Source organism: Pararge aegeria, chromosome 10 (assembly GCF_905163445.1).
Source record: "Pararge aegeria chromosome 10, ilParAegt1.1, whole genome shotgun sequence".
NCBI classification, from domain to species: domain Eukaryota; kingdom Metazoa; phylum Arthropoda; class Insecta; order Lepidoptera; family Nymphalidae; genus Pararge; species Pararge aegeria.
The window spans coordinates 19,195,148-19,211,378 of NC_053189.1; the positions used below are offsets into that span (position 1 = coordinate 19,195,148).

At 41.0% G+C, this 16,231-nt stretch overlaps 3 protein-coding genes across 3 annotated transcripts; all 3 read right to left on the reverse strand.

Moving 5' to 3' along the window:
- Positions 1–3,223: 3,223 nt before the first annotated feature.
- LOC120626963 (mevalonate kinase-like) lies at positions 3,224–5,431 on the reverse strand. The gene is made up of 4 exons (XM_039894782.1): positions 5,351–5,431; positions 4,943–5,172; positions 4,742–4,801; positions 3,224–3,474 (listed from the first exon to the last, which is right to left on the reverse strand). Exons 1-4 carry the CDS (start codon positions 5,367–5,369, stop codon positions 3,286–3,288), a joined length of 498 nt encoding a protein of 165 aa, XP_039750716.1. The 5' UTR covers positions 5,370–5,431; the 3' UTR covers positions 3,224–3,285.
- Positions 5,432–5,825: 394 nt separating this feature from the next.
- On the reverse strand, positions 5,826–12,563 carry LOC120626964 (bolA-like protein 2). The gene is made up of 3 exons (XM_039894783.1): positions 12,381–12,563; positions 6,095–6,189; positions 5,826–6,035 (listed from the first exon to the last, which is right to left on the reverse strand). Exons 1-3 carry the CDS (start codon positions 12,441–12,443, stop codon positions 5,939–5,941), a joined length of 255 nt encoding a protein of 84 aa, XP_039750717.1. The 5' UTR covers positions 12,444–12,563; the 3' UTR covers positions 5,826–5,938.
- On the reverse strand, positions 10,568–12,374 carry LOC120626962 (dolichyl pyrophosphate Man9GlcNAc2 alpha-1,3-glucosyltransferase-like). Its single transcript, XM_039894781.1, has one exon. It carries the CDS (start codon positions 12,231–12,233, stop codon positions 10,635–10,637), a length of 1,599 nt encoding a protein of 532 aa, XP_039750715.1. The 5' UTR covers positions 12,234–12,374; the 3' UTR covers positions 10,568–10,634.
- Positions 12,564–16,231: the final 3,668 nt, after the last annotated feature.

The window sequence follows — 16,231 nt, forward strand, 5'->3', positions numbered from 1 at the left end:
TAACGAGGTAAAATTTAAGGGCATTGAGGGTCTGGTGCCAGTGATTGATTAGATGCACACACTGTACTTTTTATAATTATCCTATACAAGTACCAGTACAATTACTGGTAATGACATAGAGCTGAGTTTGAGAATTATAAATATTTCAAAAGTATCGAATAATCAATACACGACCTGCCCACACACTTGTAAATATAGACGCGCAAGGTCGTTACACGAACCGCTTACCATTATAGTAAAGTACTATGCAAACACATATTACATACACGCAATAAGGGAACTTTAAATTGGAGATTTTACCCTACCACACCCGTCTGTCTCATTCTGAAAACTATTCAAAATAATTGCTATTTTTCATTCTCATTCAAATATAAATAATAGTAAATAATATATAAATTTTGACTGAACTGAACCCAAGTGCCCCTCATATACATGTTCTAACCTAACCTAACCTAAATCTAGTTTTGATTCCTTTAGACTTTAGATTCAAGATTTAATGTGAATATATGCATTAATAAAAACTCATTACTATTTTAATACTAGTTATGCTGCTGTTGATGCACTGACGAAAGCCAGATAGCTAGATCAGTGTTTAGTTAGTCGTAGTTGCCGGTGGGCTTAGGTCTAAAAGAATCCAAACTAGTTTTAAAAGGTTTGGATAGGTTAGGTTAGGTTAGAACATGAATAAGACGGGTGCCCGGCCTCAGGCCGGGCACTTAGGTTCCGGTTAAAAAAAAAAAAACGTACCACTAAAAGTACTCTTATTTATTTTAGAAGATATTGTAAAATAACAATTAGTTTAATTTTTTTTATTTTTTTTTTTCACTAACACATTAGGCCCGTTGCGCCGCGCCACTACTATATGGGGCGAAGGTGCTAAGGTGACGGCGACTTTCATTGTTTGTCGCAGGTAACGGGGAATCAGGGTTCGATTCCGGTGAGGGAGCCTGAGAAACTGCTACCACATCCAAGGAAGGCAGCAGGCGCGCAAATTACCCACTCCCTGCACGGGGGGGGAGGTACGGGTAGGTAGTGACGAAAAATAACGATACGGGACTCTTACGAGGGCTCGTTTTCGGAATGAGTTTCTGCGACTACCATTGTTTGTCGCGGGTAACGGGGAATCAGGGTTCGATTCCGGTGAGGGAGCCTGAGAAACTGCTACCACATCCAAGGAAGGCAGCAGGCGCGCAAATTACCCACTCCCTGCACGGGGGGGGGAGGTACGGGTAGGTAGTGACGAAAAATAACGATACGGGACTCTTACGAGGGCTCGTTTTCGGAATGAGTTTCTGCGACTACCATTGTTTGTCGCGGGTAACGGGGAATCAGGGTTCGATTCCGGTGAGGGAGCCTGAGAAACTGCTACCACATCCAAGGAAGGCAATGAGTACACTTTAAATATTTTAACGAGGTAAAATTTAAGGGCATTGAGGGTCTGGTGCCAGTGATTGATTAGATGCACACACTGTACTTTTTATAATTATCCTATACAAGTACCAGTACAATTACTGGTAATGACATAGAGCTGAGTTTGAGAATTATAAATATTTCAAAAGTATCGAATAATCAATACACGACCTGCCCACACACTTGTAAATATAGACGCGCAAGGTCGTTACACGAACCGCTTACCATTATAGTAAAGTACTATGCAAACACATATTACATACACGCAATAAGGGAACTTTAAATTGGAGATTTTACCCTACCACACCCGTCTGTCTCATTCTGAAAACTATTCAAAATAATTGCTATTTTTCATTCTCATTCAAATATAAATAATAGAAAATAATATATAAATTTTGACTGAACTGAACCCAAGTGCCCCTCATATACATGTTCTAACCTAACCTAACCTAAATCTAGTTTTGATTCCTTTAGACTTTAGATTCAAGATTTAATGTGAATATATGCATTAATAAAAACTCATTACTATTTTAATACTAGTTATGCTGCTGTTGATGCACTGACGAAAGCCAGATAGCTAGATCAGTGTTTAGTTAGTCGTAGTTGCCGGTGGGCTTAGGTCTAAAAGAATCCAAACTAGTTTTAAAAGGTTTGGATAGGTTAGGTTAGGTTAGAACATGAATAAGACGGGTGCCCGGCCTCAGGCCGGGCACTTAGGTTCCGGTTAAAAAAAAAAAACGTACCACTAAAAGTACTCTTATTTATTTTAGAAGATATTGTAAAATAACAATTAGTTTAATTTTTTTTATTTTTTTTTTTCACTAACACATTAGGCCCGTCGCGCCGCGCCACTACTATATGGGGCGAAGGTGCTAAGGTGACGGCGACTTTCATTGTTTGTCGCAGGTAACGGGGAATCAGGGTTCGATTCCGGTGAGGGAGCCTGAGAAACTGCTACCACATCCAAGGAAGGCAGCAGGCGCGCAAATTACCCACTCCCTGCACGGGGGGGGAGGTACGGGTAGGTAGTGACGAAAAATAACGATACGGGACTCTTACGAGGGCTCGTTTTCGGAATGAGTTTCTGCGACTACCATTGTTTGTCGCGGGTAACGGGGAATCAGGGTTCGATTCCGGTGAGGGAGCCTGAGAAACTGCTACCACATCCAAGGAAGGCAGCAGGCGCGCAAATTACCCACTCCCTGCACGGGGGGGGGAGGTACGGGTAGGTAGTGACGAAAAATAACGATACGGGACTCTTACGAGGGCTCGTTTTCGGAATGAGTTTCTGCGACTACCATTGTTTGTCGCGGGTAACGGGGAATCAGGGTTCGATTCCGGTGAGGGAGCCTGAGAAACTGCTACCACATCCAAGGAAGGCAATGAGTACACTTTAAATATTTTAACGAGGTAAAATTTAAGGGCATTGAGGGTCTGGTGCCAGTGATTGATTAGATGCACACACTGTACTTTTTATAATTATCCTATACAAGTACCAGTACAATTACTGGTAATGACATAGAGCTGAGTTTGAGAATTATAAATATTTCAAAAGTATCGAATAATCAATACACGACCTGCCCACACACTTGTAAATATAGACGCGCAAGGTCGTTACACGAACCGCTTACCATTATAGTAAAGTACTATGCAAACACATATTACATACACGCAATAAGGGAACTTTAAATTGGAGATTTTACCCTACCACACCCGTCTGTCTCATTCTGAAAACTATTCAAAATAATTGCTATTTTTCATTCTCATTCAAATATAAATAATAGTAAAGTATAGTATACCGGTAGTATAATAGTTAGTCGGGAGTATTGCGAAAATATGTCCAACAGGGCCGCCGCCACAAAATGCTGATGGTTTTCACACTACCTCGATATGGGTATCAAGTAAAAGAGGAGGGTTGTGGACTGCGGACACGCACCCGCCGCCGCCCGCGCCCGTGAGCTTGGCCTCCAGCCCGTGCGCCGCCGCCGCGCGCCGCACGGCCTCCAGCGCGCCGTGCGACGCGCCCAGCGCCGCCAGCAGGCAGTGGCACGCGCCCCACAGCTCCTGCGGCCGGACACCGCGGGTTAGATATTCGGAGGTAAAAATATCAATGTCGCATCGCTTGAACTTCGAAATTCGCTTACGGTGTCAGAAGAAACGCATTAGATCTTCTAAAATCGTACTTTACAAACAGAAACAAATTACACTAATTATATTAAGAGTCTCTTGGAGAGATAAAAAAGTTGTTTACTCGTCAGACTCGAGAGAAATACAGTGGCGTTCCGTAAGGCATTGTCCTGGAATCTCTATTATTTATTCTTTGTATAAATGATTTACCTAAACATGTCCTATTTGTTGGGGATAGCACTGTTATTTTTGCGAACGAGTTTAATACTAATAGGAACAAATTAAAAACTGACAAAACAGAGACACACGGCCATATAAATAGTCATTGCTTAGCGTCAATCGAAAGTAATACTCCGCAAAGAGACACTTTGAGCTAGCTAAGCAGTGTCGCGCACACCGACTTCAATAAACGGGTCTAAGCGCATTGCTTTGCTTAGCACAAGCATAGTCATAGTTGAAGCCAAAGTACAGCTTTTCTTTAATTTTACGGATGCATTCACAACATACTGATTTGTTAAGAAACCAAAATAAACAGAAATTAATTTATTTCGTTTTCATTTTTAATGAATATAATTGAATTTTATGTTAAAATTTTATTATTTATCAACATTGTATTTAAAAATAGTTTAGTCTAGGATTTTAACAATATATTAAAATTGTAAAACCAGTGACATGACTTCCAGAAAGTTGACACGCGTTTATGTTATTATGTGCTCTGCTGTCAGATGAATTAATGTGCCTGTTGTTGTTGGGAGTTTGGATTTTTATTGTTTATTTTGAGATGAATATTTTGGGTTATTTTTTTGAAATTCCTCGTCTACGCTTCGCTTAATAGACACCATCGGAGTTGTGGTATATATAAACAAGCATTTTATTGTATTAAAGTGAAAAAGCTTTTTAAAAGTTGTCAGTCATATGAAAAATTTATGCTTGGAACGTGCTCAGTCCTTAAAATGCCTACTATGTATGGCCAAGTTAAACATTGGCATAGTATGAGATTGACTTTCAACGATAATTCATGCTAAAGTATTGGGCTAAGCTATTTTAGGGAATTTAATGTTTAGAACAGGTGCTTAGCACTTACTTAAGATATCGCTTAGCGACGACTATTCATCTGGGCCACAGGTTTATGCAATGGAACTAAGTCAGGGTCACACACCACACTCAATAAAATTAAATCAAGCATTATTTTAAGTTCACTCACCGCCAGATGCTCATATAAAGAATCCGTATCTCCTTCGCAGTTAGACAGTTTTTCGAAAATCTGCAAAACAACGCTTAATTATACGCCTGCCAACAAGAATATATGTAATGCTTTCCATTCTCGAAAATATAATAACAATCGAATCGGGGCACAAAATATCAAACGGCGTCACGTGGTCTGGCGGCCGGGCGAGACACGCACCTGCTCGGCGCTGTCGGTGAGGTGCCCGCACGCGCGCACGATGCAGTCCACGGCGGCCGGCTCGCGCGCGCGCCGCGCCGCCACGCGCTCGGCCAGCGCGCGCGTGCGGCGGCTCACGCGCGTGTCCACGAGCAGCACGCGCAACGAGGCCGGCGCGCGCAGCACGCGCGCCGGCTCACCGCGGCGGAAGCGCACCAGCCCGCCGTACGTGCACGTGGCGTTGTCCACACCTGCGCAGAGCCGAGCTTTTCTCGTTCATTTCTTTAACTGAATTTAATGTGCATGGAAATTATTACTACGCCGGTCAACAATATTATCTCGTAGAATCAATGCAGATTTTCTAAAAAAATTTAAGATCGTCTCGTGTATAAACGGAAATTTGATATGTGTAATAGCGCCGTCGCTCACCGGACGGCGTGCCGTGCATGATGCGCTCGCAGTTGAACGCCCACGCCGACACCAGCGCGCGCGCCTCCTCGTCCCCCGCGGCCGCCGCGCCCGCCCGCCGCGCGCGCAGGCCCAGCAGCGCCGCCGACGCGCTCACGGCCAGCGCCGCCGAGCTGCCCGCGCCCGCGCCCGGCGCCAGCTCGCTGCGCACGCGCACGCGCACGCCGCCCGCCGGCAGCAGCGCGCCCAGCAGGTACAGCAGCGCGCGCACGGCGTCCCGCTGCGCGCCGTCCCACGCGCGCGCGCCCGCCGCCTCGGCCGCCGCCGCGTCGGCCGCCGCCAGCAGCGCCGCGTGGTCGGCCTCCAGCGGGCGCGCCCAGTGCGCGTGCGCGCCGCACAGGCGCAGCGCCGCGGCGGGCGGCACGCGCACGTCGAGGCGCACGGCCGGCAGCTGCAGGCGCACGCCGCCGCGCGGCTCGTCGGCCGCGCTGACGCGGGTGCGCAGGCCCAGGCTGGCGGCCAGCGCGGGCTGCCCGAACACCACGGCGTGCTCGCCCAGCAGGATCACCTTGCCGGGCGCGGAGGCGCGCGCGGACAGGCGCGCGGCGCCTAGGGGCTCTGCGCCCGCCACTGCTCCGCCGTGAGCGTCCTCTGCGTGAAGGCGTGGATGCTCTTGAGCTCCTCCTGCAGCGCCGCGTTCACCAGCCTGCAACGGCGCGGAGGTCATCCCGAGCGGCGCCGCGCGCTCGCGAGTGCCGCACGAACCTGTGTCTCGCGAGGAGAGGCTTGCCCCGGAACCTGTCGGACACGATCAGCGCCGAGAACTTGCCGCCGCAGCCGTCGCTCTCGTCGGTCACCTCCTGCGGGAGCGCCGGGCGCGGTTAGCTATCGTCGACGGCGGCCTAATGAATGTCCTCATCCAATTTATTCTTTTCCCAAGTGAATTCGTATCATTAATAAAAACTAGTATCATTTTACTTCTTTTCATGACACTTACACGCGGACCTTATTGCATCGACATAGGGCTCATAATCCGAAATATAAGATCGCGTATTTTACTTAAAATGTTATTGTTGTGATGTAGTAATGTTACTTAAGAAAATAAAGCTTGAATTGTTTATAGGATCATCTTGTAGGGTGTAATTTAAAATTTCTTCAAAATTAATTTTTTTAAGTAGGCCTTCTTAATAAGCGTCAAGTATGTATGTTTGTAGTGACTCTACCACCGGTTCGGAAAGCAGATTCTACCGAGAAGAGCCGGCAAGAAACTCAGTAGTTGCTCTTTTCCAACATCAAAATTTCCAATCATTTTTCTATCTTGCGGGAGATGAGATGAGAGCGAAGCTGGCTGCTTCAAATTATTAAATGTGTTTTTACACATTTATTGAATGTACGCATTGGTAGGTCAAGAATTACCTTAGAAATCATGTTGTAAAAGCGTATACTCAACCCCACCCCACCAAGGAGTTCTGCACCTTTTACAGACGATATGCAGATATCACTAATTTATGTCCATTTCTGGTAAGTCGATTGTTAATATCAGATTTTGGTTTATAAAGAGAGATATTTTGTCTTACGAAGACTATGTTATTATAAATATATTGCGAAGCTACTATAAGTACTTAAGTACTATAAGTACTTACAGTAGCTTCGCAATATATTTGCTTCGTGAAAAATTAAAACATATAGGCAAACCTGTTTTAATTTTGCACGAAGCAATTCCTAGTTTATTTATTGATCGTACAGCTTTTTTCTGTAGTACAAATATTCTTTCAATATCTGCAGCTGTTCCCCACAACAAGATCCCATAGGACATAATACTGTGAAAGTATGCGAAATAAACAAGCCCAGCTGTTTCAACATCGGCAAGTCATTTTCCTGATTGCATATGCAGTTGAGCTGAGTTTACTCGCTAGGTTTTCTATATGGGTACTAGTAGTACAGTTTCTGCATTTATTATGATGTTTTTATCATTTTATTTTACGTTAGGTAAATCATGCACTTGGTTTTTTTAGCATTTAAAAGTAAGTTATTAACTGTAAACCAGTTTGACACATGAGACAAAGCACGGTTTACATAGTTAAAATTATCTTTATTTCTAAGTCTTAAAAATCAGAGATGTCACAAGTGCCTCTGACACGGTGTTCAACGTCAATCTTTATTCTCTGCATCAAACGGATCTTCGGCAATTTTACGCATGTTTCGCTCCGACACCGGAGCATCCACAGGAGATGATGTCTTTACAATGAATACTTAGTTGTTAACAATGTACTATCCATGATATCCATCCATATATATAGATCCATGAATTTTACTATATGTTTATGTGGTGTACAATAAAAGTGTATTCATTCATTCATTCATGATTGGGAAGTCAGCCTTTATAAGGATTGGTGTATTATCTATGACACAAGTAACCAACAAACAAATACATAACAAACAGAAACACGTATTTTATTGGTATGGATGATAACTAAGACTACCTACTACAAAATAAATAATTGTTCAAAAAAAATAAAAAAAACACGCTTGGTATAAAAAACCAAACTTATTTCTACCGTTTAATTTAGTTTATTTATAAAAACGTGATTTTTAGTTTTTCTGAAGCTTATTTTTATTAGAGCAAAATAAATTGGGTACCCATTCATTGGGTTGTGGTTGGAAATTAATATTAACTTAATTCCTGCCTTGTCTGCCTTGTCGACTTAGATGAAAATTATATAAATTAATTAAAATTTAATTTTGCAAATTGAAAAATGGAATAATCTTATCAAATTAGTGAAAAAAATACAAACAAAGGTACAGGCAAAGCTAACAAAAAAAAGACCATTGTAAAAACATTTTAAGGACTTATTCTTCTTACTATTTTTGAAACACTTTTCACGAAAAAATGATGGAAAGATTGTTTCCATTATAAGGCCGGTGAGAAAAAATGGATTAAATGTGAAGCAGAAAACAGCATTTAAAGTGGTCTGCATACCTTTGTGCGCTAGCGACACAGCTGCAGCGTTGCACAAAGAATTGTTTTATGCAGCAGAGTATCGCCCACCGTGACCGGACTCACGACTGATCCCGCAGTCGACGCTTTGCGCAAGGTGCCTACCGCCCCGCGAGCGCTTGTCGCAACTGCGATGGAAGATTAGAGACGGCCTTCAGCGTGTGTACATCCTTGACCCAGCGACCGGCCGCTGACCTCTTTCATTACCACGTGGAAACTGCTGTCGCTTTGTTTCTGTATCCAATTGAATGACGCAATTTTGGCGCATATTAAGAAATCAGAATTTTGACAATAATATTGCCGTGTGTGCGGGCAGCCTTAGAGTAAATAATACTATGACATTAGTTTTAGCGATATCAACCGAGCTAATGCGAACGTAAAGTTGCTTTCGTTCTATTAAAAGTTTACTTATCGAAACTTCTGATATATCTACTTAAGTAGGATGAGTAGAGGTTTACACAAACTATACAGAATTTAAAACCCCGCGGTTCGTCCGCTTACCTACATCTGTCAAGGCCCTACACAAACCAATAACTTGATATCCTTCCTATTTTATAGCTTTCAGTATAAAATACTTAGTTTCGTGGACAAACCGAGAAAAGTTAAGGATTTTCATCGGCTTTTTGACTCGGTCGGAGCTACATTATCAAAACCAATGTAATAACGCCCAATAATTGTGTATACGCTGTTTTGTTGCCTTTCTGTTTACGGTTACCTTTACTACCTTTTTATACAGACTTAGAATAGAATAGAATAGAAAAAACTTTATTGCAACACAACAAAAAAAGGAAAATACAAGGAAAACAGTAATAGTACTTAGTGCAGACTTATATGCGGTTCCCTTTTAAATATCAGCAAGGAAAGTACGTAGTAGTACTACATTTGACGACTGAAAAATGTTATCTGCAACATTTTTCAGTCGTTAAATGTAGTACTACTACGTACTTTCCTTGCTGATATTTAAAAGGGAACCGCAGCCAGCTTTAGTTGATTAACAAAGTCGGTTATTTTTGTCAAAACCTTTTATTGTTTCAATTAATCAATGAGACTTGGTACTTTGGTAATTATTAATTATTATAATCGCGAAATATCAACTTAAAACCTTTTACAAAATATTGCTTTGGAGTTCCACCGGCACTTCATCATCAACCACAATATTGTGACGAGCACAAGTTGCTTATCAACCATATACTATAATCGAAGCGCAACCCGTGTAAATGTTTAAAAAGAAAATGCGTAAGTTACTTTCAAAAATACTTAAAAGTTTCAAAACAAAAAATAATGGTTAATAAAATTACGTTAAAAAAAAATACAACCAAATTGATAACTTCCTCCTTGTTTGTAACTTACAAACAAAAAAAAATGTCTTTTATACAAATTCTAATTTAGAAATTCTTTATGTAGGCCTTTAGGCACTTATGAAGGGTTCCTAGTTCCCACATAAATGTTACATATATAACTCAGGTAGGAAGCCTTAGGGCATTATATTTCTATATAGATAAAGATAAGCTGATACCCAGATGGCTCTGTTTGTTATCGCCCAATCATATTAATCAGAGAGGCGTCTCGGCAGGCGAAGTAGGGCAGTATCATCATCATCTTATTTCATAGAAATAAGATAATTTGGATAGAATGTATCAAGTGTCCTAACTATAAAATCAATTTATATTAAGTATTATTTTGAATTCATTTAGTAGTTCAGGCATGATGTGCGGCTAAGATACAGTCAGACAAAATTACAGTTAAGCTATTACTGTAGTATAAACAAAGCTTCAGTATTGATTAAAATTTTCGAAATATCTTCAATATACAGTAATGAAGTTTTATATGTAAGTATAGTTGTTAAGTCTATTCCAGTAAAAAGTGTTTATAAAATCAAGTTAGGTATGTATATTGGTTGTAGAGTTATGGTGTTAAATCTATAAAACCTTATTGTTGAGGATCTCTCTTTTGTTCTGCCCCAGTTAAAAAGAACACAATTATTTTGGGCTTTCAATTTTAAAAACATACGTTTTTTATGTATTCAGTTCCAGTTTAATTATAGAAATTGAAGCAGTTCTAATTTAATAGATTGGCTTGATACAATGGAAAGTCAAAGACATTGATTAGGATGGTCTACTCAGATTCGAATACATTAAACACATTAGCTTATTGTAAATGTAGATCTCTGCATTGCTTTCATGAATCATGATAGTTTCCAGACTATCTTATAGGAGACTGACTGAAGAAATAAATATCAATAAGACGGTATAACTTTATTTGGAATGTTTATAGCACATACAATTGACAGCTGACTAGTAAATTAAACTAATTTTTCTTAACCTTTAACTGCACGGGCAAACACATTGGCAGCTGTAGCTGGCAATATGTAAAGTATATAAGGAAGAAGATGAAGTGCAAACATGAGTACATTGAGATGAGGAGCGGGAAAAGGTCGGGGTACTGAGGTGGGGGTTTCACCAGCAGCGAGCCCAGCCCTAGCAAAATCATGCCTTGCAAGGAGAAGAAGAACATGGTGCTGAACAGCTTCATCACTACATGGTTGTAACTCTTGGTTTTAGCTGCTTCATAGACAGTGTTGGCACTCAGGACACTGAAAATATTAGTTTCCAACCCCGACAGGTGCAATGCAATGCTGTAGAAGCTCAGGTATATCGAGCTGGTGCACAACAATGGTAACAGTAGCCCGTCCTTCAGCAGCAGAGGTAGCATGCTAAATGTGGATAGCAGGAGGAACCAGAGAGACGTGAAAGGATCATCTGGCAAGTAAATAGTTACCGGAATGGCCACCAGGAGGATTGATTTCTCATGGACCTGATATGAGAAGAGAAAGAATGCAAGTGATACATTAATAAGACAAAGAACAAACTTTTTTCTATTGATTCTGAAGAATAAGTCCAAGCAGGATGGCATACATGCCACCAGTGTAGACATAACACACATTCGTACCATCTCTTCATTGTTGTATACATGTTTCAGTTTGACAAAAACATTGGCAGAGCACCACACATTTGACACCTTGTCTTCAAACACACCTCGTTTGATGGGAAACAGTCTGTGCAAAATTTGCAGGACGTCATCCCAGGAATGGACCAATGGATACCAGACTGCACTGAAAGTACCGATGACAGCAATGGCTAGTTTAGTAAACCGGTATATTAGGTGTGCCATGCTGCTCTCATTGGTGACGGTTATGAAGCACTTCCTGAGTAAATAAAAAAAGAAAGGCAGTGCATGATACAGCTCCATTTGCTTGTAGTTAAGAGCCAACACAAAAAATATAGTTGCCATGATGTCATTCTCTATGGCAACGATAAAAAAGGTAGCCCTAAGGAACAGCCCCAGAGACACACAGTTGTACTGGAAGTGGCCGTGGTCTATGAGGATGATGCCGGGGTACAGAAGGCAGATCACCGTGGACACATCTGTTCGCTTGAATACCGAGAGTTCGCTTTTGGACGTGACCCGCTCCATATGTATGCAGATGCACAGTACGGCGGTCACGTAGAAGTACAGGTCGCTCAGGAAGACGGTCCAGCGCATGAAGGTCTCGTGCGTCTCGCTCTCGTAGCCACGCGACGCGAACAGGCGCACAGACTCGGGCTCCAGCCAGTCCGCCACGAGCCCCAGCAGCAGGCTGTGGTAGGCGCTGAGCGGCGGGTAGTCCAGGCCCCAGTACTGCAGGTCGTTGTGAGTAGTGTTGCGGTACCAGTCGCGCGCCGGCGTGTGCACCGTAACCTCCTGCCAGTGGCGTTGCGCCTCGAAGTCGCCGAACATGGGCGGCGCGCCGCGGCCGGAGTACGGGTACGCGGCCACGCAGCAGCGCACCAGCAGCGCGAGCAGAAGGCCAGGGTACAGCACGTACTTCGTCACGATGAACTTGTCGGGGTCCGTTCTCTTGCTCATCTTGTCCTATTTTTTAGTTCGATGGCCTCACTATTAACTACCGGATTGTTTTAAAATGTAAGAGATAAACGAAACCTACCGCGCTTGGCCCACGCAAACAAGTTGAAGATCCGATAAGTAATCAATATTTTGACAGTTCGTACTTACGACGTGAACAGCGTCCAATTCCTTAATGAGCTTCTCTTTTAAATACTTTTCTGTGTACACCATATTCGTTAATATGAATTTTTAAATCTATCTACAATCACACTAAAAATTAGAGTTATTGAAGTATTAGCCACCTACAACAAAATAACAAAACAGGTTATATCATAGGCAATTCAACCACAGATTAGATACTATCACAGGCTAGTAAATAAATAGATATAATTAAAAAAATTAAACTAGTCACAGATAGCATATTAAGAGAATAGAGAAAAACATTGATATAATATTATTTTTGTGAATGAATGAATGAATACACTTTTATTGTACACCAAAGAAACAAAAAGTAGTTACAAAGATATAAATACAATAAAGAGAGTACAACAATATAACTTTATAAATTGTTGTGATAACAATATAACTTTATAAATTCAAAAAGACATAAAAAATAATGATATAATAATATTATTAATATCGATAAATCGATCTAAAATCGATTCGAATAGAAAATATCAGTTATTATTTAAGATCAGTGAACATACAGGTGTTAAACCTGAAAAATATTGGAACCCTCGTAGCTTTAGGTTTAAGTGTATTTCTCATGTAATGTACGCATCATAAGTGCCACCATTGGGCCTGTTTGAATTAAGATAATTTTGACTTTGACTTTGACTTTAAGTTGTCGAAAGAAGTTATCGCCATTACACAATTATGTAAAAGTATAATATCATCAGGGACAACCATAGTACCAACAACTTTTAACAACTCCATCACCAGTACATACGACTTGTTTGGCCACAACAATATTTCGTTAAGTATATCGTTTCCATTATAAATCAGCTCAACCCAATTTGTAACGTTCCATCCACAATACTTTACTTAATAATAATAATAATAAATACCTGAATACCTCAAAATAAAAAAAACCTGAATACCTAATGTGAATACCTCATAATAATAAAGTTTTTTATTTAAAGGCATAAAAACCCATATATCAGCTTTTATATACAAAGAAATCTATAATTAAATGTATACATTAAAACTTACATCTAACTGAAATAGTTAATAAACTTATTTCAGATGTCATAGGTTCTTATTTTATTTTTTGTTCCAGTACCGATGAACAGACAGCCAATAGTCTGAAATAGGCCTCGGCATCCCCTCACATACGACCCTAAGTATTCCATTGTTAGAGTTCCTAATCCTTTCCCAAAAGGATGCTACACGAGCTCTAACAATACAATAAAAGTTAGGCACTCCCGATTCGGCGAACATTGTCGAAGCGCTGCAATACCGCGGTAGGCCCATGAGTATTCGGAAAGCATCGTTGTATTGCACTCTTATGGCAGAAAATGACTTTTTGAAAAAAATTGTCCAGAGCTGGCACGTGTAGAAGCACTGACAGTAGGCGTTAAATAAAGTTATTTTGACTTCCTTGCTACATTTACCAAATCTACGTGCCAGCATGTTACACCGAATCGAAAGCGCCCTCCCTTCCCTCTCAATGTCGCTGTTATCCTTTAGATGTTCCGTGAGAACATGTCCAAGGTATTTGAATTTCTGTACAACCCGAACTGCTTTACCATTTAAAATGATTCCTGGGGTCCTATCCGGACCTTTACACGCCTTGAAAATAAGCATTTCCGTTTTGTCAACGTTATTCTTCAGTCCGTGTGCATTGGCATAATGCTCGCAAACTGAAAGTAGCTTTCTGAGGCCTTTAATAGACGGACTAAGAATAACCATATCATCAGCATAACTTAAACTATTCAAACATACTCCATTCATGTGGCATCCGATTTTGGTTTCCCTCAGTTCCTCTATCAAGTTATTAACATAAATATTAAAAAGATCCGGAGAGGTTATCCCTCCTTGCCGAACACCGCAGTCTAATTTGTAAAAATTAGATGTCGCGTCGCCCCATTTCACAGCATTAGTTTGGTTGCCGTACCAGTGTCTCAACAAACCCACAATTTCGTTGGAGACCTGAGACTGGAACAGTTTCTCCCAGAGAAAATCATAATTTAACAGGTCAAATGCCCGGCTCAGGTCTAGAAAACACGCATAAATAGAGGTGTCACGTTTTGTGTAATATGTATCGTGTGTTTTAAATTGACGATGGCTGAGTCCGTCGAGAGACCAGGTCGGAAACCAAATTGTGCATCATCAATAACCACATTTTTAAGCAGTTTAGGTTGTAAAAGGCGCTCCAAAATCTTACCAATCACCGTACCCAGGGAAATAGGCCGATAGGTTAGAGGCCGATCCCAAATCCCCTGTTTTTTTTTTCACAATCGGAACAACTATTGTTCTCATAAGATTGTGTGGAAGATAAGAATACCTTATACATAGGTTGTATAAACCACAGAGCTTCTCATGAAGTAGTCTTCCTCCGTATAATATATGCTCTATACTCACATCATTATAGCCTGGGCTTTTTCCCCTTTTCATTTTAGTCACAATATCGGTTACCTCACTAGCCGAAAACTGTATTTGAACACTACCAGGGTTGGGTAAGAATTTGGAATAGTTATTACCCCTCAACATCGGATCCACCTGCAGCGGTTGGACTTTAAACTTATTTGCAAACATATTGGCTATCTGTTCGTGACACTGCAAGCCGTCTACTGATATAGGCTTTCTTTGTTTATAATTAAAAGCCTTAGTTTCCTTCCAAAACTTAACAAAATTTTTCTGTTTCCGGTGCATGGCTAAAATATCTAATTTAATAGCTTCTTCATTTCTTTGACACCAGCGCAATTTATTTTTGAATATTTTACGTAATTTAACCACATTGTCATATAAAATACCAGCAGACGGCTTTCCCGCCAGTACCCATGAATCGAAGTAAAACTTATACATTCTATGGCTGCTCTGGACATGAAAATTCCAACCTATTACCTGTTTATGTTTAATATTATTTAAGTGACATCTTTTTGATGATATTTTGGCACCTGTCGGTATTATTTCGACAATATCATTATATAAGCTACTAATGAATAAATAATGATTGTTCAAATGATTACTACTATTATTTTCACAATCCTTACAAGTAAACAGTTCGCAAATCAAACCAAGTCTATGCTCACAGTAATTGTAATAATTGTTTATTTGCGTTGCATCCCTAACGCCCCAACGAATGCCCGTCCGGTAGCGATATTCGAGTCAAGTGTAAAACTCTCATTTACTTCAATATCACATACTATACGTAATGGGAAGTGATCGGACCATGATACGTCATACATTACGTCCGCACTCAGTACAGATTTCCAAGCTGATTCCGTCGTAAGACAATGGTCCAGCCAACGGCGACTACCATGCGATTCGCTTATAAAAGTGAACGTGTCAGTACTATTGCCTAGCTTTGTAATATCCGCCCATACCCATTCCTGCTCGTCACAAAAATGTCTTAGCTCTATACCAAAACGGGCACTCGGATGAGCGTTGAAATCCCCCAACATGTAAACCGATGACACATTGTACTCTTCGACGATTGCACTTACTTTTGCAAGGCAATTAGAAAAATCAGGAAGGTTATCAATTTCGTCCGTCGGCATGTATACATTAAACACCAGAAAAGATCTTAAGTCTATGTCAACGCGAATAGCCATAATTCTATCGTTAGAACAATTGATAACCGATACATTATTAAAAAGAGTTTTATTCCACATAAGCGCAAGGCCGCCGTAGGGCCGCCCACGCAAAACACCAGCTGATAAGTCTACTGAAGAGATAGCAGCCAGCGAACGAAAAAAGCATAGAAGCATTTCTCGTACTCAAAAATAGCGTAACGGAAACTATCCCGTGGTGGGAGGGGCTTATAAACTGTACCGCAAACGAATCTAGTTGACTCG